The sequence below is a fragment of the Metopolophium dirhodum genome, chromosome 7 (genome assembly GCF_019925205.1).
Source record: "Metopolophium dirhodum isolate CAU chromosome 7, ASM1992520v1, whole genome shotgun sequence".
Classification (NCBI taxonomy): Eukaryota; Metazoa; Arthropoda; class Insecta; order Hemiptera; family Aphididae; genus Metopolophium; species Metopolophium dirhodum.
This window is the reverse complement of record NC_083566.1, coordinates 19,237,048-19,262,625: the sequence shown is the minus strand read 5'-3', so window position 1 is coordinate 19,262,625 and position 25,578 is coordinate 19,237,048. Positions and strand designations below refer to the sequence as shown.

The 25,578-nt window shown below is 29.7% G+C and overlaps 1 protein-coding gene across 3 annotated transcripts; it reads right to left on the bottom strand.

The window, feature by feature from the left end:
• Positions 1–158: 158 nt before the first annotated feature.
• Positions 159–24,933, bottom strand: LOC132948492 (facilitated trehalose transporter Tret1-like). 3 transcript variants are annotated; one of them, XM_061018982.1, is made up of 9 exons: positions 24,789–24,903; positions 23,922–24,032; positions 7,327–7,399; positions 5,696–5,831; positions 4,556–4,941; positions 1,998–2,205; positions 1,705–1,904; positions 825–1,093; positions 159–721 (listed from the first exon to the last, which is right to left on the bottom strand). In XM_061018982.1, exons 3-9 carry the CDS (start codon positions 7,363–7,365, stop codon positions 490–492), a joined length of 1,470 nt encoding a protein of 489 aa, XP_060874965.1. In that variant the 5' UTR covers positions 7,366–7,399; positions 23,922–24,032; positions 24,789–24,903; the 3' UTR covers positions 159–489. The 3 variants fall into 3 exon arrangements, with proteins under 3 accessions (XP_060874965.1, XP_060874964.1, XP_060874963.1); XM_061018981.1 differs by lacking the exon at positions 23,922–24,032 and having other exon boundaries at positions 24,789–24,933; XM_061018980.1 differs by lacking the exons at positions 23,922–24,032; positions 24,789–24,903 and adding an exon at positions 17,170–17,510.
• Between the last annotated feature and the right edge of the window lie 645 nt (positions 24,934–25,578).

Here is a 25,578-nt window from a genome sequence, read left to right as displayed (position 1 = left end):
TTATAAAATAAAATATAGTAACTAACTATTATTTATTATACTTCTTAAATGCATTTATGTTTGTTTAAATATGTTTAATTTGATGATATGACTATATTGACGAAACGTGTTACAATATAATATTTTAGGTAAAGGAAAAAAATAATTCAACACGAAAATATATATACATTTTTATTATAGTATATTTAATTTTAATATTACGATAATACCGTTGTATAAAAACTCTGTAATAATATTACTCTTATAAATAATAACATTATAAACATAATAACATGTTATGTTACAATATTATATTACATTTTAATATTTTATAAACTAAATTTGTTATGGGTGGTAATACATATTGTTATATAATTATACTTATATTGATAGGGGAAGTTTGAAATATATTTACAGAACACTTGTGCCCTCTTCTGTAGCGTAAACACACTTGACGTCAACACACGATAATGTGTTATTTTATTATTACGATGTGTTTGATATTTGAACTTATTTAACGTTTTTCTTCATGAAATCCTCTTCGATTTCGGCTAGTGTTTTGCCTTCAGTCTCCGGCAAACATTTGTATACGAATACAATTCCAATAGCGGCAAGGATCCCGTACAGGAAAAAGCATCCATATAGTTCCACCGAGCTTTGAAGATTCAGCCAGGTCTTCGACACCAGGAAAGCAATGATATAAAATGATGCTGCGCATGCTCCGCTGGCCTCTCCTCGTCCTCTGTAACGGCATAACAAACGGACAATTATTAAACGGCGTCTTATAAAAACGAAAGGCTGAGTGGAAAAATCAAAGATTGTCTAAAAAAATGAATTTGTCGCACCTGTTCGGAAATACTTCGCTGACCAGTAACCATGGTATGGGACTGATGCCCAAGTTCATGGCGAAGTACAGCGTGCAAAACAGCAACAGTGGTATCGTCGGTACGGGTGACCACTGGTGCTGTGTTGTGAAGTATGTGTAGGCGCCCAACGACAGGCAGCACAGCGCACAACTCGACATGGAGACCAATGACAGAGCTCTTTTTCCGACCAGCCGCACCAGACAAATGCATATCAATGCTCCAGCGCCCTGTAACGCCGCGGACAAGACCTGAAATGGTAATAATTCATAAATAATTAGATATTAAACACACAACAATGACAATGATTGATAGTACCTATATTATCGGTATTGGATTTTCCGAAAAAAAAAAAACTTTACCATTATAGGTATCCTGATTAAACCAGCAGTAAACTAGTAAACATACAGTATAATAACTTTCAAAATTGATATAGGTAATATGAAAAAAAAACGTACTTTATATGTATATGACGTACATTTGCTGTTTGTACATTTATTTATCATATTATATTTTACACTCTTATATATATAGCATATTATTGTGTGAACGATTTTAAATCGATAATATTGGTTGGCGATTTATTTGTCCGTTAAAAATGGGTTTATGCCAAGAGATGACTAAATATCCTCTGCCTATTTGTCGGTACTCGATTAAAATCATTTAAGTCAGGAGGACTGCCCCCGAGCTCCATTCTTTCAGAATTTCGTAGCTGCGCCTCTGCTCTTTAAAAATCCTCTGACTTCTGTGTCATGTTGTCCGCAGTCCGTCAAATATTACACAATATATTGTTATGATGCATAGAACTGAGCAGGTATACAATATACATTTTGTATTTTAAAAAAATAAACAGCATGCTTACGGTGAGTACGCTCGGTGACACGGGCACTTGCAGCCGGGAGAAGACTTCGATCATGTACGGTCGCATGGCCGTCAGCGATGCGGCGTGGAAAAAGAAGAAGTAGACCACGACCAGCCGTAGTGGTATTAAGATTCCGGGACGCAAAAAGTCTCTGACGATGTCGATGACGCTGGGCTCGCTCTTCGTGGTAAATTCGCTGTCTGTAGGAAACAAAAAAAAAAAAATGACTTATCACAACCACGCTGTTCTTGATTTACCCGTTCCCGGGCAAAGAAAATCGCAAATCTTCAAACCTGGTACGCCGGTGTATCCGGACGATTTTCTGATCTTGGCTTCCAACAAACTTTTGAATTCGTTTTTGGACGCCTGACAGTACAGTTCGAGATCGTGAAATTCTTCACTCACCTCTTCGGCAGAAGCCCACCCCCGGAGCCATCTCAGCGACGACAGCGCCTCGTCTCTCCTCCCCTTCGTCAATAACCAGACGGGTGATTCGGGGATCTGTGTAACAGGGATTTATTTAATGGTTAAAATCGTAATTAAAATTACCCTAATAGTGTTAATTGCCAATAACAATATTGAATGCTATATTATATTCTGCGAGCGGATCGAGAATGTATTGATTTTACAATGATGTGTATTTTTTTGTGTTCGTAATCACCGTTTGGGGCAGTAAAACTGCTTCGGTTTTTTCAACAGAATTTTGTTCGATGGGAAAGTGAATCTATATGGCGTATTTGGTAGGTCAAAATTTAAAGTTCCCAATAGTTTTCAAAAGCGCAGGGAAAAACAAAATAACAATTAAGGAAAAACGGGAATTTTTAACTGGTTTCTGTTGTATTTTTAAAACAAATTACCGTAGATACATGACATTTTCGCATAATATTTTGACATGTTTTTATTAACAGATTAATAACAGATATAATATTATTATAAATTATGTGTGCATGCAATGGTGGATTGAAGATAAGAATGATTGAATGATAGTCATAAAGATGCAATTAATAATAAGCTTTTCATCAAACGACGAAAACCGCATACATTTACTTGTAAAATGATTTCTTTCAAAATACTTACACTGAAATATTAAAACAAAAATCAGGCGTTTTTGATTTTATGACATTATCAACGATACGAGGGACGAAATGATGAATGTCAGAATGTACTATAATGTTCACGAAAAGGTGGTTATTATAAGCATTATAATTAAAGAGGAGTTTGCATCTTTTAATTCTAAATATTACTAAATCATATATAAGTATATTGATTATTTTCGCATGAAACAAAGATCATTATTATTACTTTCCATATTAAAAACTAGTTTTGTCGGTTACACGTATGTTTTAGTATTTAATTCGATGTGACCAAGAAAATTATGAAGTACTTATAATATTGTAATTCTAATTTTAATAAACACTCCATTCAGTGATGATCGTCAAATATTATCACTCGTATATTCAGCAAAAATGATTTGAGAACCATACAATGGAAGTAACTAACTAAAGAGGTATAAACCTCATCAATTTTGGTGGAAAAGAGCCATTCTCCGTATTGTCATTGTTTGTACTACAACATTAAGCGTAGTGAAATGAACAATGCAGATTATCTATTATAAATGTCTATGTCATGGTATATAAATCAGACAGTCGACTATAATAGTTAATATTGTCGTGATATTGGAAACAGAAAATTAAACAAACTGTCAGAGTTGATTTGTTGCGTACGTAGGTACTTGTGTTTAATAACGTATTCATCGAAATTACGATGAAGATGACATATTTTATCATATAAAATACAACCTGAGTATTATAATATAACAGTTTCAGAAACAATATCATGTCAAATTTAGAGATACAATCTACACTGCAGATTTTTACTTAAGTCTAAAACACGTACTCTGATTATATTATGAACACTGATTTCAGTATATAAATGTATTTAAGTATCTTAGTTATTGCAAGGGCAATAATATCATTTTCAGCCTACAGAATTATTATTAATATTAATATCAACACTATTTGTTTCAACAAAAATGGTTATTTAGTAGACGTATAATCGATATGCCCCTTAAAGATTAGTAGGAATTATTAGTAACGCAACTAAAAAACATAATTTTGCAGGAGAATGGTTTGAAAATAATGTTGTGTAGTACCTATAATTATTTATAATATTTTAATAACAACTGTCACCCACCTCATATATAGCTTTTTTAAAACCAAAAATATAATACGTATGAAAAAATAATTTTACCACAAACCCTAATAAATGTTATGTTACGTAATTGAGTTGCTTAAAAAAATATAATTTTCAAGTTAGTTACACACTTTGTATTTCCCGATTGTTGAAGTATTTTTTTTTATTAAGAAGACGTTACACCGACACTTGTTGTCTCCGTCTTACAAGTGCTTAACATAGCAAATTGTGCGCTCCCCAGATCACGTTTATCTCTGTTGGTTTAAAAATTAGAGTGAATTTACCTCTTATAAAATTTAAAGGTAAGATTGTTATCTAGGGAATCTAATAGGCTCTTTGTTATATTTTAATTTCAAAGCGATATCTGAGTATTTTAAAATTGTAAATTGTTTTTATATCTTAAAATACTCATAACTCGCTTTAAAATTGAAATATCACATAAAGCCTATAAGATGCCCTCGATAATAATCTTATGTTTAAATTTTAGTATAGGAAAATTCACTTTAGTTTTTAAACTAACAGAGTCAAACGTGATCTGCTGAGCGTAACATTTAGGTACTATGTTACGTACTTGTAAGACGGAGGCAATAAATGTCCGTGTAACGTCCTCTTAAGCTTATTCCTAAAAAAACAAAATAAAAATAATTAACTGACGTACCAGCGATATGGCCGCGGCGGCGAGCACGGGCACCATGCAGCTTACGAGCATTGTCGTCCTCCATGGAAATATCCACCCGAGCACAAACTCCAGCAGGTGTCCTATGACGATCGCGGAGCTGGAGAACGTGGACAGTATGCCCCGGACGTCCGGATCGCTGATCTCGCCGATGTACGCCATTGTGGGTCCCTCCAAGAACCCAATGCTTATGCCCATGGTGGCCGAGGCCGTGTACAGCACCCACGAGGACTCGGCTGAGTACAGTAGGTACCAAGCGGCCAGGTGGGGCACGTTCACAAGTAGCAAGCACCGCTTCCGGCCGAACACGCTCTGCACGCAACCCGACAGCACGCATCCCAGGGGTTGGCACATCAAAATTATGCTAGCTGCAGTAGAGTCCCAGACATTGTTTTACGAAAGTTGAAATAAATAGAAGTCATTATGTTATAATAGTTATACTATATGTCCCAACCGGCGTTTCCTGTGCCGAAGACTTGGTTTTTAAAGAAAAAAAATATTTATAAAAGAATGCATAATATGTCATATTTCTAGTAATTATAATAGTAATAAAACCAATTGAAACCACTCAAATAAAAAAAAAAAACAACAAGTGTGAGCACCTAAAGTGGTTGAAAAAAATAGGCTATAATGCTATAATGCTATAATGAAAGCGGACCGGTAGTTTTCGAGTCTATTAACTTCAGATAAACCAACATCTATTTTTATATTATAATAAACTAGTTGTCTCACCCGGCGTTGCCCGTGCAAAGATTTGTTTTTTTTTAGAAATATGTTTGTAAAAAAAATGTAAAATATTCCATTTTTCTATAACTTAATAATAAAAGTAATATAATAATGTAACCAGTGAAAAATAAACGTAAACATTATCTACACATATAAGTATTATGTAACTAAATAATATTTAACACGAACACACTGGAAGATGAGTTGTCGAAAGTGGTACAAATACACAATTTTTTGTTGATATCATAAGAAGGTGTAAAATACATAGTAATGGCCTATCATCTACTTTTAAATAAAATATTCTGTAAGTCATGCAAACTTAAAAAAAACAAGCAAGTCAAAAAAAGCCGTATATATGAAATATTGATTTAATTAAACGTAATATTGTAAATTTACCAATCCACGAGGACTGAGAATCGTCCAGCGAAAGGCCCTCTTTTGCGTTATGGAGGGCGCCGATGACAATTGTTGGAACGACTATCATCATTCCCAAATCCAACATCAATAAACTCTGAGCGACCATCGCGCATATCTAAATGTGCAAAATCGCGTGTATTGTAATATCATAATCGAAAAGATAATACATTTTATATTATGTAAAATTGTTTATAATATAATAATAATATAGTTTTTAACATTACAGGAATGTCGCTAAATAATTTATTTTACTTTAATTATACAGAAAAATAGATCGTTAAATTACTAACTATACTACAAAATTAAATATTTGAACGTAATAGTGTAATACAATGTATTATTAAATATAATTACCTCCGAATATTATAAGAGCTATACGATATTTACATCCGTTTTAGCATTAATTTGATCAAATCAACAATTTCATGCAAATTGTATTATTAATAACTATAATAAAAAAATAATTCTTGGGTCCACGTGTGTGTATGCAGTATGCGTGTTTCTACAGATTTTGCAATTATTTATGCTACTGTAAAATACAGAATGATTCATCAAGCATGATATTCACCAGATTTTATCATTTAATAATGTATTAATTTAAATTTCGATTTTTCGAATTCTTAAAGAGTATAATTCTTATGTCGATTTTTTTATATAAAAACTTCCCCTTTTAATTGTAAGTACATTGATAATCATATATATATTATTTTTAATTTAGATGTATCTGAATATAAATTTGAAGAGTTGTTTATGAGTTATTAAAATGTATAGGTAATAGGTACCAGGTACCTATACTAAGGACTATCCTTTAGTACAGTTTTACAATGAATATAAAATTAGTTTCATTTTCTACCCGTTTGCCATCAAGCTATTCATATTTAAATGCTTTGAATCATATCACCGGCTGTTACGTGTTTTTCGTGAGAGGCGGTTATTATGGTGTGTCTCCAGCATATGTACCGAGAGATGTATAGAAGGTCTTAGGGATGTCATGACTGAAAATCGAGTTTAAATTGTATACTAACTTAAACTCTCACAGTTACCTATTAATCAAACAAACATCATCCATCTAATTTAACGGTTATGTACGTAAAAGACCCAAAAGACAGTGTCCTATAGACCTACTAAAATAAAAAAAGAATAGCTAATACCTAAAAAGTACAGGGTCGAGTCATACTCCTGAATGTATTATCAATGTATTATAAATGAAAAGATTGGGGATGAGTATGCTTGGTGAACCACTCTGTATTGTCGGTATAGAACAATTACCTCTATTATACCTCAACGGTCATACGATTAAAATATTACGATCGAGTAGCAAGTATATTATTATAACATGATAATAGCCATAAATTAATATATTAATAATAAATATATATAAAAATATTAGTATACTAATATTAAATATAAATATACATTAATATATTAATTATCATTACTAATGACTACAGTGATTGAAATAAAAATCGAACGATTATCAAAAATAGCATATTATAATTATTATAACATTATTGGTGAGTCGATATCGATTCCTTGTAGGTAGTATTCATTATTACTCGTACCTAGTATATATTTTATTATGTGTTTATTTAATTACTAATTAATTATACCTGCGATAATATTCGTTTATGTTTATGCCGGTCACTCATACTGCCGGATACGATTAACAGTGATCCAGGTTCCCTGTAAACAAAATATGATATTATCAAGGTTATTAAAAGCACTAAATCGGATTTTTATTCTCCGACACTGTTGCGATAACTTTGTCAAGTTATATTGTAGGCTGCACCCACAACTATTACAACAATATAAATAAACTGTCGTGTTCGTTATTTCGATAAATCAAATAACCTTGTAACGCGAAAACCGTCGGACCCATATATTATGTATTGATAATATATTGGTCTTGTTGTGAAACGGCTAGATAATATAACAATGTATAATACGTTCCTTTTCCTCTGCACCTTTTGAAGGACATTTGATTAACTCTACTTTATTTATCAATATATTATCATGCATTTTTCTTCACACAAATGATTTGTATTTACACTTACGCTATGGAATCGCTGACAATAATATTATAATATACGATTTTAGATATAAAAAAGATTCGATAGTTATTCGTATTAGGTACATATATTAAGTAGGTATAGATTACCATTGGCTAATACTCAAGAGTAAACTATTATTTTACATTTCAATAAGCAATTCGAGAAGAAATAATGGAAATATTTTCATATTAGACTGCGAGTTCATAGCTTTTGGTTTATTAAAAACATAAATTTTAATTGAGCTTTTAAAGTCGAGAATAATACTTTTGTATGATGACATTCCAATGATCAGATTAGTTGAAGTTAGTACAACATTCAGTTTTTGATATTTAAAATGTTTTATTTTATTTTTGATTTAAAAAAAAAATTTTATCTTGTGTGATTATATAAAGCATTTTTATTTTTTTAATGTGAACTTAAATCAATTAGGTTATCATAAAAAATAAATTATTTAAAAATAATTTTATAACTAGTTTTTAATTTATTGTATTGGAGCCGTTTGGAGGTACCTAAAACCTATTTTGATGTAATATATTTACCTATGGAGTTAAACTTTTTGTTCATGTTGTGTTGCAAAAAAATTAAGATATGCGTTCATGTGTCTTATATAATAAATAAATGTTTATTTATATTAGTAATTGAAAATATGGTATTTCAGATTTAGACTGGTGTCGATTAATTTTTTCATTTAAAAAAAATCAAATTAAATCTATTACAATGGACAGCAAATATTAACATAAAAATTATGATTTAATTCAATAACTGTCATCAACTAAATGAATTGTTAAAAGTAAATTGTTTAATAATAAAGTTATACAATGATTATAGCGATGTGTATGTTATATACTTATATAATATAATCAATAATTATACTGTAGTGTTTGGTTGAAAAGTACGCTTAAAATGTGATATTAGTATATTACTATAATAGTCACTAACATAATATTATACTATATATTGTCTTATATTACTATTTTTTTTTGAACTATTAAATGATTTGCAGGGCGATGTTTAGTTATTGAGCACCTACATGGAACTACAATTATTGTCCACTCCCTCTCGTTAAAAAAAAAACACATTCGATATAGAAAACGATCAATGGTTGACTAAGTCAATTAGTAGTATCAAACATGATACATTCTCAATTCTCAAATGAATTTCACTTATACTTACAACCTCTTTTTGCCAAAGAAAGGTATATTTGTATTTATTTTTTAATCAAGTCGCGTATGATTGAATGATTCCAAACACTATACATCTTATACGGTTAGTGGAGTTTTACCACAGTGAACCACCCATGGGGATAGGGTTATAGGTAGGTTGTATGCATAGTTGTGGGGAGTTTATATACGTAACGATTTGAACTCTATCGCATCCATGTGCTATAACGCCTATAACTGTATACTTTTTTTTCGTGTTGTGTGAGTAGGTACACCAATTTTTTTTTTGTCAACAGTTAACTCACGTAACGCCACTATATTATAAAATAGTTTCTAGAAATAATGACGCCGCGGCAATTTGTCCCACCAATTTTATATAATGATAATCATTTCATCAACGGTGGCATGACGTACTAGACTACGTCCAGCAGTCTATACAATCAATAATTCAACTACATCCATAGGAGCCAGTAGGTACATAATAAGGCATATAGTTGCGTAATTACAGGGGTTCTTTTTTTTTTATATAAAAGATGATATAACTGAACAAATAATAAAATAACGTAACCTATAGGTAATAAATTCGTTATCCCTAATCAATTTTAGCAGCGTTATTATCACCGGCTATAGATTACATTTTTTATTTAATATAAATATTGTATTTTTTATATGTACATACAGACATACTGTGTCTAAAAAGTTCAGTTTTTGATATCTGCATGTAATCAATTGATATAAAAATATAGTGTAGTTACCTATGTGAGCAAAGCGATTGGCTTCAAATGTGACTTAATTGGTCTTTATGACTATTAGAATTAATGGGATTACACCGATGATACGGTATTAGGTTGATAGGAAACTTTATGTTTTCCATAAACTTACTTGTAGGTACCAGTAAAATACTTACAATTAATAATTATTATTGTGGGGCGATTGTCTATATCATTGTACCTAACATAGTAAACAGCTACAGCCAAGTCTCGTCTTAATATTCAGAAAACTAATTTACGTGAAAATCAAATTTTATAACGTAGACGAGAGGGCTATTATAATTATGGTCTAAATAAAATGCTGATATATTTTACAGAAGTGACTGTCCATTTGCGCCCTTCGTGTTGGGTTATCGTCTATTGAATTTAATTATTGCGATCGGTTTTCCAGACGACCGCGCGCCGCTGCGAAATCAGCGTTCGAAAAACAAATAGCTCTGGCACGAGTTGGCAGTCTGAGGGAATATTAAAATTTAAAATGTATAATAACATGTAAAGCAACAATAGGCAATTATTTAGGTCGCAATCAGTAGACTTACTTATACAAACTGGTCACGAAAAAATACGGCGTCTACCGACTAAATAATATTATAATATATATTTACGCCAATTAGCGTCGTTAGTGACAATGGACGACTCCCGCTGTGCAACCAATATCATAATAATAATACAGCCTGACTTATCATTCCCCACTTCGTTTTTAAGCTTTCGCTTCGAATTCAGACGGTGTGGCGTCACGTTATACGTATTTTTTTTTTTATTTATATCTGGCGCTTTAGTTCAGAATTGTGTGGAATTAAATTCGTGACGCACTATAGGTATGCTTACTTAACCTTTTTGTGAATATTATTTTTTCGATTTATCTCCACTAAAAAAATTAAAAATAAAACCGTATGAGCTTAATATTATAATGCATTATGTAGGTGCTCGAGGTATGATAATGTGATAATAATGTTGGATCTGTGGTATTTTTGTTTTTTATACAATATAATATAATATGCAACTATATGTTATTTACTCATCGATAATGATCAGGGAACGATAATACTACTTGGAAGTTATATATTTCACCGTTAAATCTGTTTATGTGTTGATTTGCTCTTAAAACAAACCATTAACGACTATATTTTATAATGCACCAGTAATATAATATAATAATTATTAATTAATATCCATAACAAAATGTAACGACTTAAATGATTGATCATTGATACTAATTGATGTGATTTAGAAATCCACTTACAAATATCGTTACGTGCTAATGATGCGAAATGATGACAGGCAAAATTACAATCATCGCATTTATAATATATTTTACTACTAAAATTCAAAGTAGAAATTCATATCTGAATATTATTTTATAAACAGTAAAATATAATATATTATGGCACTGACAATTTTCGAAAACAAGTTTTTGTTTTGATATAAAAACGTATTACATTGAAGGAAATTCTACTATAAAAATATATATATATTATATATTATGCATTTCCTGTTACAGTATGGTATATTGTAGTAAAAATAAATATAATAAGGACTTGTGTGCTAAATTGAACGACTTTTTTAGAATACCTACGTAACATTCAAAGCAGACGAAATTGAAAATATAATATATTAATATATTATATTTGTTTTCATTTATCCAGCTTACTAAATGTTTGTAAAAAGAAAAAATGAATATTTTATTATTCAAGCAAAATATTCCCTTACCCCGTGGCCCATTCCCTATTTGACTTGTCTAGTACGTAACAATGGTTGTCTCTATAATTTTGGATGGGATCGTTTTGTTGTCAGATTCATATTACCTATTGTTGTAATGCGTTTTCCGTGTCCGGTACGCATACATCAGAAATACATGATAATAATAGTTATCATATTACAGTGATGGGATTGGGTTAGATAATGACGATTAATGGTTAGATAATGACATATTAATTGACCATTTATATTGAAGTTGATGGATTTTCATTACGTGACACAGTCGAGTCTCTGGATAGTGATTTCATAAATCAAAAGACCTAAGTTATTATATACATCGAAATTATTATGTAATAACTTCAAGTTTCTAACAATCAAGCCTCAAAATTATAAATAACATCATAAACGGATATCTAGTTGATTTAATAATAATTAATAATTAAGAGGTTGTCCGTGCACAAGCGGTAATTAGTTTTAATTTTCTCTCTCTCCCTGGTAACATAGACCGATATTGAAGGTTTGTGACTAATCCTGTGAGTGAAATCACCTACATATTTTAAAAAATGTCTGCATATTGGCTAAAAATAAGATCCATTTAGATTTATAAAATTTATTTTTTATTTGTTAAGTAAACTATAATGTCAAATAACAAATACAATTACATTTTCTATAGTAATTATCTGTTAAAGGCGATGTTACTCTAAGGTTACATAAAAACAAAAAAAAAAAAACAAATTGTGTGAATGCGTTTTGCAATATTGTCGCCTGAGGGTCAGAGATAAAAAACATATGGTGCGAAAACATCCTCAGCTTTTACCTGTACAAAATAATTTATCCGTAAACCTTAACAGTACGAAAAAGATTCACTGCAGAATTAGTGCGGGACACCACTATGAGCATATCATTAATAATATTATAATTATATAAGTATACGGTTGAATTAAAGATTTATAGTTTACGTCGATATGAAAATAAACTGTAAACAAGACAGTATTTTTCAAATAAAATACGTTGAAGTTTATTGGAGGCTTGGGTTTGGCCCTTAGGCACTCTAGCTATACGCCACTCCAGTGAAATATGGGAACGTTGGGGACATTTTTCAGCAATAGGAAATATATAATGAAATATGTCTTACTTTCGTCGTTATATATATATCATATACATATATATATTATATATGATATCCGTATCCGCAAGAAATTACCACTTCATTGATTTCTTACATTTATTTTATTCTTTTATTTAATGCATTATATACTAAATGCTGATACAGGGCAAAAGAATTTTGGCACATATTTTACCGTTAGTTCCGTTTCACATTTTTGGTTTATTGATTTTTTCTACGTTCTATTTTTATTTAGCATTTTCTTCCAAAATGGGAACTTGCTCAGTGATCACCATAGGTACTCTCTACTATAAGGAAAGTCAACCACCCGAAATAAAAACATGACAAAACATTTTCTGTAATATAAAAGTTATTGTATTTTTAATCGAATCCGAAATAACATCGTATAACGTTTATTTTCATTCGTAGTGCATTAACCTTCTATTATTGTACTGTTATTGTGTAAGAGAATAAAATATATAACTACACGGACTCATAATGACATTATAATATGGAGATGACAGACGAGCACAATTTAAAAAAATCACTAAAACGCTGAGTTTTTAAACTAAATAATTTTACTACTGAAGTTTTGCATGTGTAATGATCCAGGCAAATCACATTGGTCCATCTATCTGGATATATACCGTGTTTGCATACACTAATTGCACATATTACCGCTATATTTGTATGAAAAATTACCTTTATTTTGGTATGTAGCCAGGTTTATATATGATCAACATAAATTGTTAGAACAAGTTTTATAAAATAAATTTTTATAATATAATTTCAGAAAATAAAACATTATGTGGTTCATGAAAAATGTTCATATTTCAATTTTAGAGTAAATATTATATTGTTATATCTTTTATTTTAAAACAAAGACTCGTATGACATTAACTTTTACACGAAACACATTTGCACCCTTAAAAAAGGAATGTTCAGTATAATAATTGCAGCAAACCTCATATTTCAGCTGATATTTTTCGTCGTTAGGTACATAGTCGAAGTGTAAAAATATATTATAAAGGTCTAGAGTTGAATACGTGCAAAGCGTTTAAATATTTTCTGAAATTTCTCGAGGCAATTAGATGAAACAAATTAAAATTTATAATATCTATTCCTCTCGTGTAAAAAAAAAAAATGAAAAATGAAAAATAAACCACACCGTGGAAAATGTTTTTATTTTCTAGGCTATTAGTAATTTTGGACGGTTAAGTTAGGAAAATTTAAAAATAAAAATAAAATAATAATCTAATGACAAAACTAAAATTAAATAACAAAACATGTTAATTAATAATAGACTAGATTAATAATATTGTATTCTTAATACATATTTGGGCTTATGATAATAATATTTGTAATTAGGTAGGTACAACCACACCTAATAAATAAAGTTGTAAAAATAATTAGTACAACGACAAAAACGCCAGGTAAGTAGGCAAATTATTTAATTGTAGTGTAAAGTGTAAACTATTCTCTGATCAATAAGAAAATGTACATATGTAAAAATAGTTCATTTTTTTCTTGGTCATTTGTAAAGAGAATAAAATATCAAGAACATGAAAAAAACACATTTTATATTTAAAAACTTAATTACTTACTTAATTTTAAAAAAACTGTTTTTGTCGTTTTGTTGAATAATAATGAATTTTGTTAATGGCGTTTACACACATTTTATTTCATGCCGTAATATTATGTTGTTATTATTTTTATATTCATACATATTTGTTTTAATCATATTATTATATTCATAATATATAAGATTGTATCATTTTGAAATTTGACGATTGTTTCTAGTTGTATGACTTTGTAAGGTTACCTAAACGTATTTTAACTACAGGTGAGGTAGAATGGTAATGTGCATATACCTAAAATATTATCTAGATTACCTTGGCTCATAATTTATTTATCTAAAATTAAATCAATCAACTCTTTTATTTTGTATTTAATTTTATTAACAACATTGCATTGCTTGTAAATCTTCAAATAATACACAATTCGTAATTTAAGGTGTTAATAATCAAAAATTAACAAGATTACCCCATACTTAATATATGCATTTTGAGGACCGAAACTTATAAGTTAATACTATTCTGTCCGTATTATTTAATTGTATTGTCGATCAGTTTATTTTTTTATGCAAAAGGCAACCGTCCGATTTATTTGTCATTGAAACGTACAAACTAAAAATTAATCCCAAAACATAAATTTATCACTAAGTTTTTCGAAACTTGTTTATGCTAAGTCGAGTATTTTACCATGCAGATAGATACATTAGTAAAAATGTGAAATCAAAAACATTGGGCGTGGCAGTATTGCGCAACGCTATTATAATTTTTGTATTTTACATATTAGGTAGGCGCTTAGCCATAGCTAAAACGTTATAATATTTATGACTAAAGATAGAATTTATATGCGATGAAAAGGTAAAATATGCAAACAAAATGTTTTCAATGCTATGAAACATTAAATAGCTTTATATAAAAATCCATCACAAATACTATAGTTAAGTATTTTACCATCGGTTTTGAATGATTCATTTGAAAACCCTTCAATCTTATCATAATAATTAGTCCCTTAACTCTGAACTTAAGTCATAGCCCATAGATACTAAAAATCGTTTACCTATATCAATGTTACACTAAATTCACACACTAAATAAATAATTTTGTAACTGCATGGCAAACACTTGGCGTACCAACGATTAGTACCTACTACCTACCTAAATAAACTCATTGACAGTTACATTAATAGTCTACGAGCCTATTAAGATAAAATCGTATCTTCTACTCGATTCAACCGACCATCTCTGTAAATATCTAGTTAGTATATTTATGAAAAATAAAACGATAATTACAGATTTGCATTAGATGTATACGATTTTACTGAAGTTTTCTCAATTAAATATCCAATAACTCTAAATAGGTATCATGCAATAATATGCATTTTGATAAAAATATTATATGAAATAATTGTTCTATTCAATTCACTGTGTGCCAAATCGCAAACATAACTAAAAACGTAATGTATTAAGGTAAAAAAATTTACTAAGGATGCATGGACATCCTATTCTTAGGTATAACGATAGAAAATAATTGATACCTGTGTATACCTACTATAGAGTTTAAGTCATGCTTGTTTTAATAGTAATTAATTATTGTTTATGTAAGTTATTTGGTACTCCTCCGTTGCAATCGTTAAAATACTGTAATTTATTTTTTTCTACAAATTATGTCGAAATGCAAGAAAACGAGTCTTTGAAATACTATTAAATTTTTAATACAACTGTCTGGACTTAAAAAATCGATATTTTATAATAAAATAATAGTTATATTTATAAGCGCATAATGTCAAATAATTGTTGTAAATAAAATATTTTTGTGTAGTTAAGTAGTTAAGTCATATCATGCTAGTTTAAAATGCACAAACTACGTTACCCTTCGTGTTATGTTATAAGCTGGATACATTTCAGGGAGGTAGGTATACTTAATATATAAAAATAACCGACGCGATTATTAGATGTAAAACCATTCAATAATAATTTAATACCGAATTAAGTACATGACGAAGCCGGATATGCATACGCCACGAGTGAGCGTGAATATAATTTTGTACAATATATAGTACCTATACAACCTATACACATATACAACATACCTACATGAGTGGCAAAGCTTTATTTAGTAAAGTGCTTCCGTTTATAAACACTATTAATTTATCAAACGTCAAGTTGTGTAAATAAATTATCAGCGGCAATGTCGATCGACGGAAACACCACCGGATAATTAAATGATCATATAACCAACCAAAATAGATTGTACTCGTGTAAGTTGAACTATTTTAATTTTAGTTTGCCAATTTAAAACCACAATGAAGTGAAATGGGTAATACAAGTTCATTTAATGGAAACCTTTTGAAATTGTTAAAAACTTTAATAATTATTCCAAATAATATTAAATACAAAAAAAAAAAAAATGAAAATAAAAATAAATCATATATTTTATATAAACCACAATTTTTAAAAGCATCCAAAATATTAATTTTAATATTCTGTTCATCATTAAAAAATCATTTTTTTTATATGAATATTATTTTTTTTTGGCTGTCAAATGTTGGTATAGGACACTATAGGTACATTTGATTAAACATTTGTCAATCATTTTTTAGTATTTCCAGCCAATTAAAAACAAAACTGCGGGTTAGTTAGATGATATTATTATGCCAATACACACATAATAATATAATATCTACAATTAGTGTTCACAAATTGTTGGTTTAAAAATTAAAATTAAACCGTACACGGCAGCTAATTGGTGACTATAATATAATTTGATGTCATTAGAACATTGCGTGTTATTGTAACTAACAAGACGTATGCGATCATAATAACAACAATCGTAATTCGTAATTGAATACCTGCGCGTACAACATAATATTATCTCTAACAGTCTTTTCAGTTGGCGTAGGTACCTATTATTATGGTGACCGAGAAGAACTTTTAACAGCCATTATTATAAAAATACGATAATGACATTGTAATATTATTATCATATCGTAATAAAATCAATGTTTGTCGATTATAATATGTAATATTTTAAATAAAATAATATCATATTATTATTATTGATTGCACGAAGTACTTATGACGCTTATCAAGCTGACTTACGGTTCATTGATGGCGGTAGTGGCAGCGGCGTCGTCCATTTTAGACGGATCACACGCGCGCGTTAAGACGATAATATTCTCTAAGTTAAGTATATTATATTATATTATTATTAATAGTCTTAGACTGTGTGCGAATTGCACTGTGTTACGAAAACGGTAGGCACAGCGAGTTATTCCAATAATTATAATTATATTATACCATAATATAGCAAATTGTATATTATTATAGCCGCATCGTAAAAAAAAAAAAAAATAATAAAATTAAAAACCGTCGTGTCCGTCGTACATAAACCGCGTCGTGAAACTGGAGAATATTATAATACATGTAATATACAACTAAAATATATTATTATTGCTGGGCTCTGGCGGTCAGTAAAATATATGTTAATACGGTACGCCCGTTGTCAGGATTCTTTCCCGAAGACCTTGCGTAACACCTTTCGCGGTCGTTATAACATATTATAAGTAATATATTTTATCGTCGTTCCATTGTGATGGGGGGGGGGGGGGGGGGAGAGGATGCGAAATCCTTCACAAAACGTTGATATCCCCGCGTCCTCCTTCCCCCGCATTGGTCTATCAGTAAACCTAAATCCCAACTGCAGTTAAGTTCGATGGAAAAATAAACCGCAATCGAGTCTCTCGTTTCGAAAAAGCACACGCGAGTGTCGTGACGGCCAAGCACCAGGAGTCGAGAATAATATCGTGGACAATATCAACACTCGCATCTGATAATAATAAATATAAATATTATGCAACGCCCAATGTCGCAATGATCGCTGCAGTGTACCATATTGCCTACAGAATGTCGTGCGCGTATTGCACGCTTAATAAAATTGTTTATTTTGGTTTCAGAAAATGTATCAGCAAGATAGACACTAAACTGTGACAGTATCGCACGATAGGTAAAACTACCGTGGAATCAAGCCATGTGAATTGGGGTCGAGCCATGTGAAAACAGTTCGCTTCCATGGTGAAGATACGACGTGAAAAAAAAGACAAAACTACTAAAATAATATTCGAAATTCGTCGGTGATACGACCATTTTGTAATATTGTCGTACAATATCGGTAATATTTCCTAATTAAATTAATTGTGATTGTTATTGTGTATCTACGGTACATTGCACCCCGCAGGATATTTTTTATAATTTCTCAAAGTAATTTCATTAAATACGTACCTACGTATTTATAATCGTTAAAGAATTCTAAACTTGTAACATTTGACTTCTGTTGCATATGGATAAAATATACAAGTTAATATAGTAATAATAATTATACATAATATGTATTACATCATTTAAAACAAAACAATATTTAAGTAATGTTATTTATTTTACTAATGTGTTATAATAATTAATTATTTCAATAATATTGTGTGCCTACTTGGTTTTTTTAGAGGAGGCAATTCTATCAGTATTAATAGGGGCCTGCATGTGACCTGTTTTATTGCTCAAAAACATGACTTTCAGGATAAACTCTCACGCCTCGTAATATGATTCGATTTCAATATTTTTTTTTTTTTTTTGACAAACACTTTTTACAAGGCGCATTGGACTTGAATTTCCAAAATTCTATTTCTAAACCATATAATACGATTTAAAATATAACCAATTTTCACAAGCCTTTGTTATTTTTATTATTTTAATTTTAAGTGACGAAATTAAAAATCAAAGTTCGATGCACCCTGTAGAAAAATACCATCTTTCTATCGAAAAATATTTTTAAAAAAAATTAATCAAATCAGACAACTTTACAATTTGAATGAGTTTTTCTTGTAAAGCGTGTTTTGAGCAAAAAATTACGCTTTTTACTTTTGGTTGGTGGTGCCATTGACATGGCGAACTGAATCATTTATTTTTGAGGGGGGTATATATTTGTGGTTATTACTGACCAAAGAAATACATATGATAAGAAATTAATTTTTTTTGAAAAATTCGGGTGGAGGGAGGGTTATTCCCCCTCCCCCTCCTTAGTACGCTACTGGTGTCTATGTAGTAGTTTTGGTGACCACATTTTCAGAGGCTTCTAGCTCGTAACATAGGTACTTTTTTTTTAACACGACATTGTTGTAAACGCGTTCAAAATGTTATTTATTGTTAACTAAAATTATTTGCGATTGTATAAAGTTTTTAACTAGAGTCTGTTGTCGAAATTTATTTTAAAATAAGTTTTAAACCCAGTTGGCTAAACAAATATAATCTTGTATTCTTTTTATCTCTATCTAACATCTAAAGTAAAAGTACAAGCCGTGTCGTCTGTTGTTACGCTAATTTCTGCGCATTTTTCTAAGTTAAACACAAACAATTTATTTCAATTTTTCAAAGTGAAGATTAGTGGAAACAAAACTTATAACAATTTAAAACTTTAAACACAATTTGGTGCATTACATTTTACATTTATTTGGTGGGCATGACACGGGTAGGATTTTAAGATATGATTTAATGGACATAATTTGCGATACGTATTCTACTATAATACTGTATTCCGACAATGGACATATTACTATGTTATAAATATATTATTTATCACACCTCTTAGGGCTGTTCTTACAATGTCCAGTTAAGTTTTGGTTAAGACTAACCGGCGGAATTCTATCGGTAACACGAAAGAAATTCCTACTGTTGGCGTTATCAGACAGACTTAACCGGACATTGTAAGAACGGCCCCAAGAATATTATTAGTATGCTGTTCATTTTTGATCGAAAACGTATATCTTTACAAGGTTAGTCCAATGTAAATCCAATGGTTGTGCAATGTCCTTCGGCTCCATCGTGGTTAAAGTGCTTAGCTAATTATTGGCGCTCATAGGTAACGTGCTAATTTCTTAGGACTGATGAGCTGGTTTGGTCCACGATAATATGATTTCACTTAAGAAGTGAAAAAATTAATTTGTGAACGCCATGGTTTCCATCAACCGACGGGCAAGTTGTATGTGAAGATGTTTGGCAATTAAATGTAGGTAACAAATTAATATATATTTTCTAAAATAAAGTAAATAGTAAAACGACTAGGTTTACCACAATGGTAAGTTCAATCCGGATTTTTCGTCAGTTAGCTTTGTATAGTAGCATCAACCAGTGCATAAAAAAAGTGTTTATACGTTGTAAATTGTATAGTACAATTATTGTGAAGAATCAACAGAAACTCGATTAACTAAAGCTAGGAATATATTGGTATTTATGTCTTTTTTGTTATGTATACTATACTAAACACTTTTATCCAGGACAAAGGTAGTGATGCGAAGCTAAGTAAAAAACAAAAACGAGTAGCCACTAACGTATATTAACAGGGGCTAGAGTTGTACCATTGAAAAACCGTGCTAGTTTGTGCTAATCCAATGGCTCACTCTACATGGCAATGGTATATAAGTCGATCAGAAATATTGTACAAATGGAAACGAGAGAACTCGCAAGCAGATCGGATGGATGGCTTAAAAGTTACAGCCATGTACTTGTAAGTCCGATAAGTACCTATGGGACGAAAATATCGTAAAATATAATATTGTCCCTCTGATCCGCCGCTTATCCATCCCTCTACTTTCGTTGCTGTGGCAATTAGTAAATAGTAATACAAAATATACAATATGAGTATTAAAAGGAATAATAATAAATTATATTATTTAGGCAAACGTGTATAATATTATATACATAAATAAAGCGTAGCCTTGAGTACTATTAGGTTTATATTTGACGACCGGTTTCGAATTCCAAATTCGTCTTCTGAAACTACCATAATAAATGTACGTAAGAGTTCTAAAAAAAGTTATTACTTAATAATATAATAATATTCTATCATAAAGCACGTTATAACTTATTACTATTGACGTAACAATGACTTACAAATATGAAATAATAAGGTATCAACAAACAATTCGTGATAGGTATCCCAAAAAACACACTCCACCAAACACCGTGTAAAAAAATGCCAAGTTTTAAAACCTCTAAAAGTTGTGATATAATTTTATAGCTAATCTTTGAACTATATATATCGTTTAAGTTATAATAGTCTGCTAAATAATTGAACTTATTTTGGTGACTTAAATTAAAAATATAAAAATACTCATAGTACATAATACATAATATTATAGTCTAGTATCGTTGAAATAGGTACATAGTGTATTAGTAATCGAGTGTTTTAAATTCGCCAAGCTACAATCAATATTTTTTAGGATATTATTTTAACATAAATTATATCTATAGTTCAAATACCCAACTATAAAATGATATCAGAACTTTTAGTGTTTTCGTTGGGTATATTATAGGTACCTAATATTATAATATAAAACATACCTACTGTGCACTAAAAGTTATTTTGTTGATGGAATATTTTAACTTCTAATTTAAACTACCAACTAGCGACCAACAACTAAAAATAATGTCTGTGTAATTTAAAAAAATTTAAAAAACGATTTGATATATTTTTTGATAATTTAAGGAATAATTTTACTAGTTTCTAAAAAAAAATTACTTTTAATTTATTAGTATTATTTATTTAATTATTATATTTTTATATTTTAATCTAATATTTAATTTTAACAAAACTTGACCTACGTGTACAAATTGCCTCAACTACAACACGACTATTATACATAAAATAAATTCCTCGGGAAAATGGCAGCCTTTGTCCATCAAATATAAATATGATTCTGGCATTTTAAGCTACTCATTGTGCGGATGACTCCCTTGTATTCCGTCACTTTGTTCTGTATTTAATTCATTCACGATTCTTGGGCAGATAACTAAGTAAATAACGTTGTTAATAGCATAGTATTCTATTAACAAATCTGTTTATTCATACCTACCTACTGTTTATTTGAGAATGTATTGTGCGAACGCGAATAAACCACATTATAGAGCTACATATCTATAGATGACTGGATGAATTTTTATTTTATTTCCAACTAATTAAGTTGAAAAAAAAGAAATTCTTTGACAAAAAATACAAATTATAATACAAGTTCTTTGCAACAATTTGTTTACAATATATTTATATGTTTGTTTTCAATATTTTCAAATTCCGGGTCGATGTCGAGCTATTATTATACCTAGTACATAATATGCACATTGTGATCATGTCGAAGGATTGTCAAATCGTTTATAAGCTATATAAACATAATATAAACACACGAAGTATATTATATGGTTAAAAAAACGTCTGCGTCATCATCAATATAAATAATGGAAAAGTGGTTGAAAACGAGACCCTTGAGACATATCATATTAATATAACCTACTAGTATATATGGCGAAATATTATATGATATGCCAGCTAAAAACATTATTCTTAAAATTCACCTCGTTGTGAAATTTAAGAATCATTTCTCATCCGAACATACACCATTATACACCTACATAATCGTCATTGCATTATTATATTTTTATAATATTGTAACATGCGATGTGGTTTATGTTATAAGTATCCCAACAAAAACAATTCGTGTAAAAAAAACGCCAAGTATAAAAAAAAAGGCTCTAAAAGTTGTGATATAATTTTATAGCCAAGTCTTTGAACTATAGAAATATCATTTATGCTAAAATAGTCGGCTAAATATATATTTTGAACTTAGCTTGGCGACGTTAAAACACTTGATTAGTAACATTACCAGCTATTTCAATGATAGTAGAATATATTATTATGTAGTATGTACTATAATAAATGTACTCACTATGCTATTAGCATGTATTTTAAATTTTTAATTTAAGAGTCCAAATTAAGTTAAATTATTTAGTAGACTATTTTAACATAAATGATATCTTTAGTTCAAAGATTTAGCTATAAAATTATACTATCACAACTTTTAGGGATATTTTTTTTTTTATACTTATCGTTTTTTTTACACGGAGTGTTTTTGTTGGGGTATTACAAATTTGTATTGATACCTTATTATTTGTAAGTTAGTGTTACATAAATAGAAATAAATTATAACGTGCTTTATGATAGAATATTATAAGTAATAACTTTTTTTACAACATATACGTATATGTATTATGATAGTGACAGAAGATGAATTTTGAATTCAAAACCGGTCGTTAAATATAAACCTAATAATACTCAAGGCTTCGCTTTATTTATTTATATATAATATACGTTTGTCTAAATAATATAATGTATTATTATTCCTTTTAATATTCATATTGTTTATATTGTATTACTAATTGCCGCAGAAACGATAGTATTGTGATGAATAAACGGTTCGGGGAGACAAATTATATTTTACGATGTTTCCGTCGCAGAAGTACGAAAAATCGGACTTACAAGTACTTGAACATTTTAGTTGTAATTTTTATGCTATATTCTACCAATCTGCTGGCGAGTTCCTCCGTTCCCATTTGTACAATATTTCTGATCGATTTATATACCATTGCCATGTAGAGCGAGTCAATGGATTAGCACAAACTCACACGGTTTTTCAATGGTGCTAGCTCATGTTAATACATAATTAACACGTTAGTGGCTACTAGCTTTTGTTTTTTACTTAGCTTCGCACCACTACCGTTGCCCTGGATAAAAGTGTTTAGTATAATATTATACATAATACAAACGACATAAATACCAATACATTCCGAGCTTTAGTTTATTGAGTTTCTGTTGATTTTTCACAATTATTGTACTACAATTTACAATGTATAGGCACTTCTTGGTGCACTGGTTGATACTACTATAAACAGCTAACTAACTGACGACAAATCCGGATTTTTCAATGGTACAACTCTGGCTCGTGTTTATATAAGTTATGTTAGTGGCTACTCACTTTTTTTTTTACTTAGCTCCACGCAACTATACTATTGCGCTGGATAATAATAGTTATATTCTGCTCTGCAAGTTTTAAATATTAAAGATCTCCGAATTTAATGGTGTTAATCTGCAATGTAAATTTACAAAAGACGTCAATTTACAAATCTTAATGTGTTATACCGAGTTTGCTGAGTGAGGCGGAAATAAAAACATTTATTACATCAGTTTAATTTGTGTTGATAGTTACTTATAAGATTTAATTCAACAATATCGCGCTTTGTTATCGATTTAATTGTATTACAATTAACATAGTTATGAAAATCGGATAATGTAAATAAATGAAGTATCTTGAGGAAATTTAATTGACAATCTAAAGTAATATTCAATAAACTCTTATGCATTCATAATTCAAATATTGTCTTACGAATAAATAATATAATAAAAAGAAACCAAGCAAGTGAACAGAAATCCGATGAGTAAGTATATCTGATATTATATAATTTTTGTATTATGAATGTATTGATTGTATAATGATGTGTTTGTTTTTTTTTTTGTATTTATGTGTAGGTACCAACACATTTTATGGTAGAAAAATGCTTCGATTTTGCATTTTCAAGGTAGTCTCTGATAAAAATTATTTCAAGGAAGTACGTACTCTGGAATCATTATAAAAATTCCCAGTACTTTTACAAACAATCAAGGAAAAAAAATTAGAGAAAAAATGGAATTTTTACGAAAAAGTAGTTTTTAACAAAACCGGATTTGTTTCTTTATTTAAGTTCGGTTAAGTCATTATTTATTAGTTTAAGCTATTACTTATGTATTTTAATAGTAAAATACATTTCTATATTGGCAGTATAAATGTTTGATAAAATATACTTACTTAGTCATAATAGACTGATGTCTGAAAGACCGTCTCTGCCTAGAATAATTGTTCACATGCACTTATTCATCATCGACTTAACATTTAACACAACCATTACAACGACTTAATCAATTATGAGGTACACTCGACTCCTATCGTAGAACAGTGCAGTTACCTATACTTGCCCGCTTTTTTTTGATTCTATAAAAATGCACCAGTTGAGTTTTATGAATATATTTATTTTATCTTGTAGTCATTTCTATTCATAGTTTTACAGTTATAGACATTACATATAATGTAGATTATCTAAATTCCATGCCACGTAGCTCAATAGAATTTTGATACCGGATTAATTAATATAATTCTATAGCTTTTAGTTTGTATCATAAAGTACCGAAAATATCTGTAAGAAAGAATGTTTCGTAAAGACTGCGAATAAAGATTATTTTGAAATTCCTGAGAACTTGACTATAACAATTATATTATCTGAGGAATGACAAACTTAAAACGTCTATCAAGTGAAAAAACTGCTTATAGTGTTCTCTGCAGAGAATATAAAATGCGTTGTCCAATTTGTTTTCATACTCAAAATACATACATTCATTCAGCGTTTATAATTGTTAGTATAGTCTACTGCGTTTTTATAATATTATGTTACACTATCATTAATAATACTAACAATTTTTGACGAAGCATTATGACTTTAGTGTACGGAGCAAATGTATCAAGTTAGTTAGTAAGATTATTTAATATATTTAGTAAACCATACTGTAAGTAAGTGGATTTTCTGTAGTGCTATACAACTGTA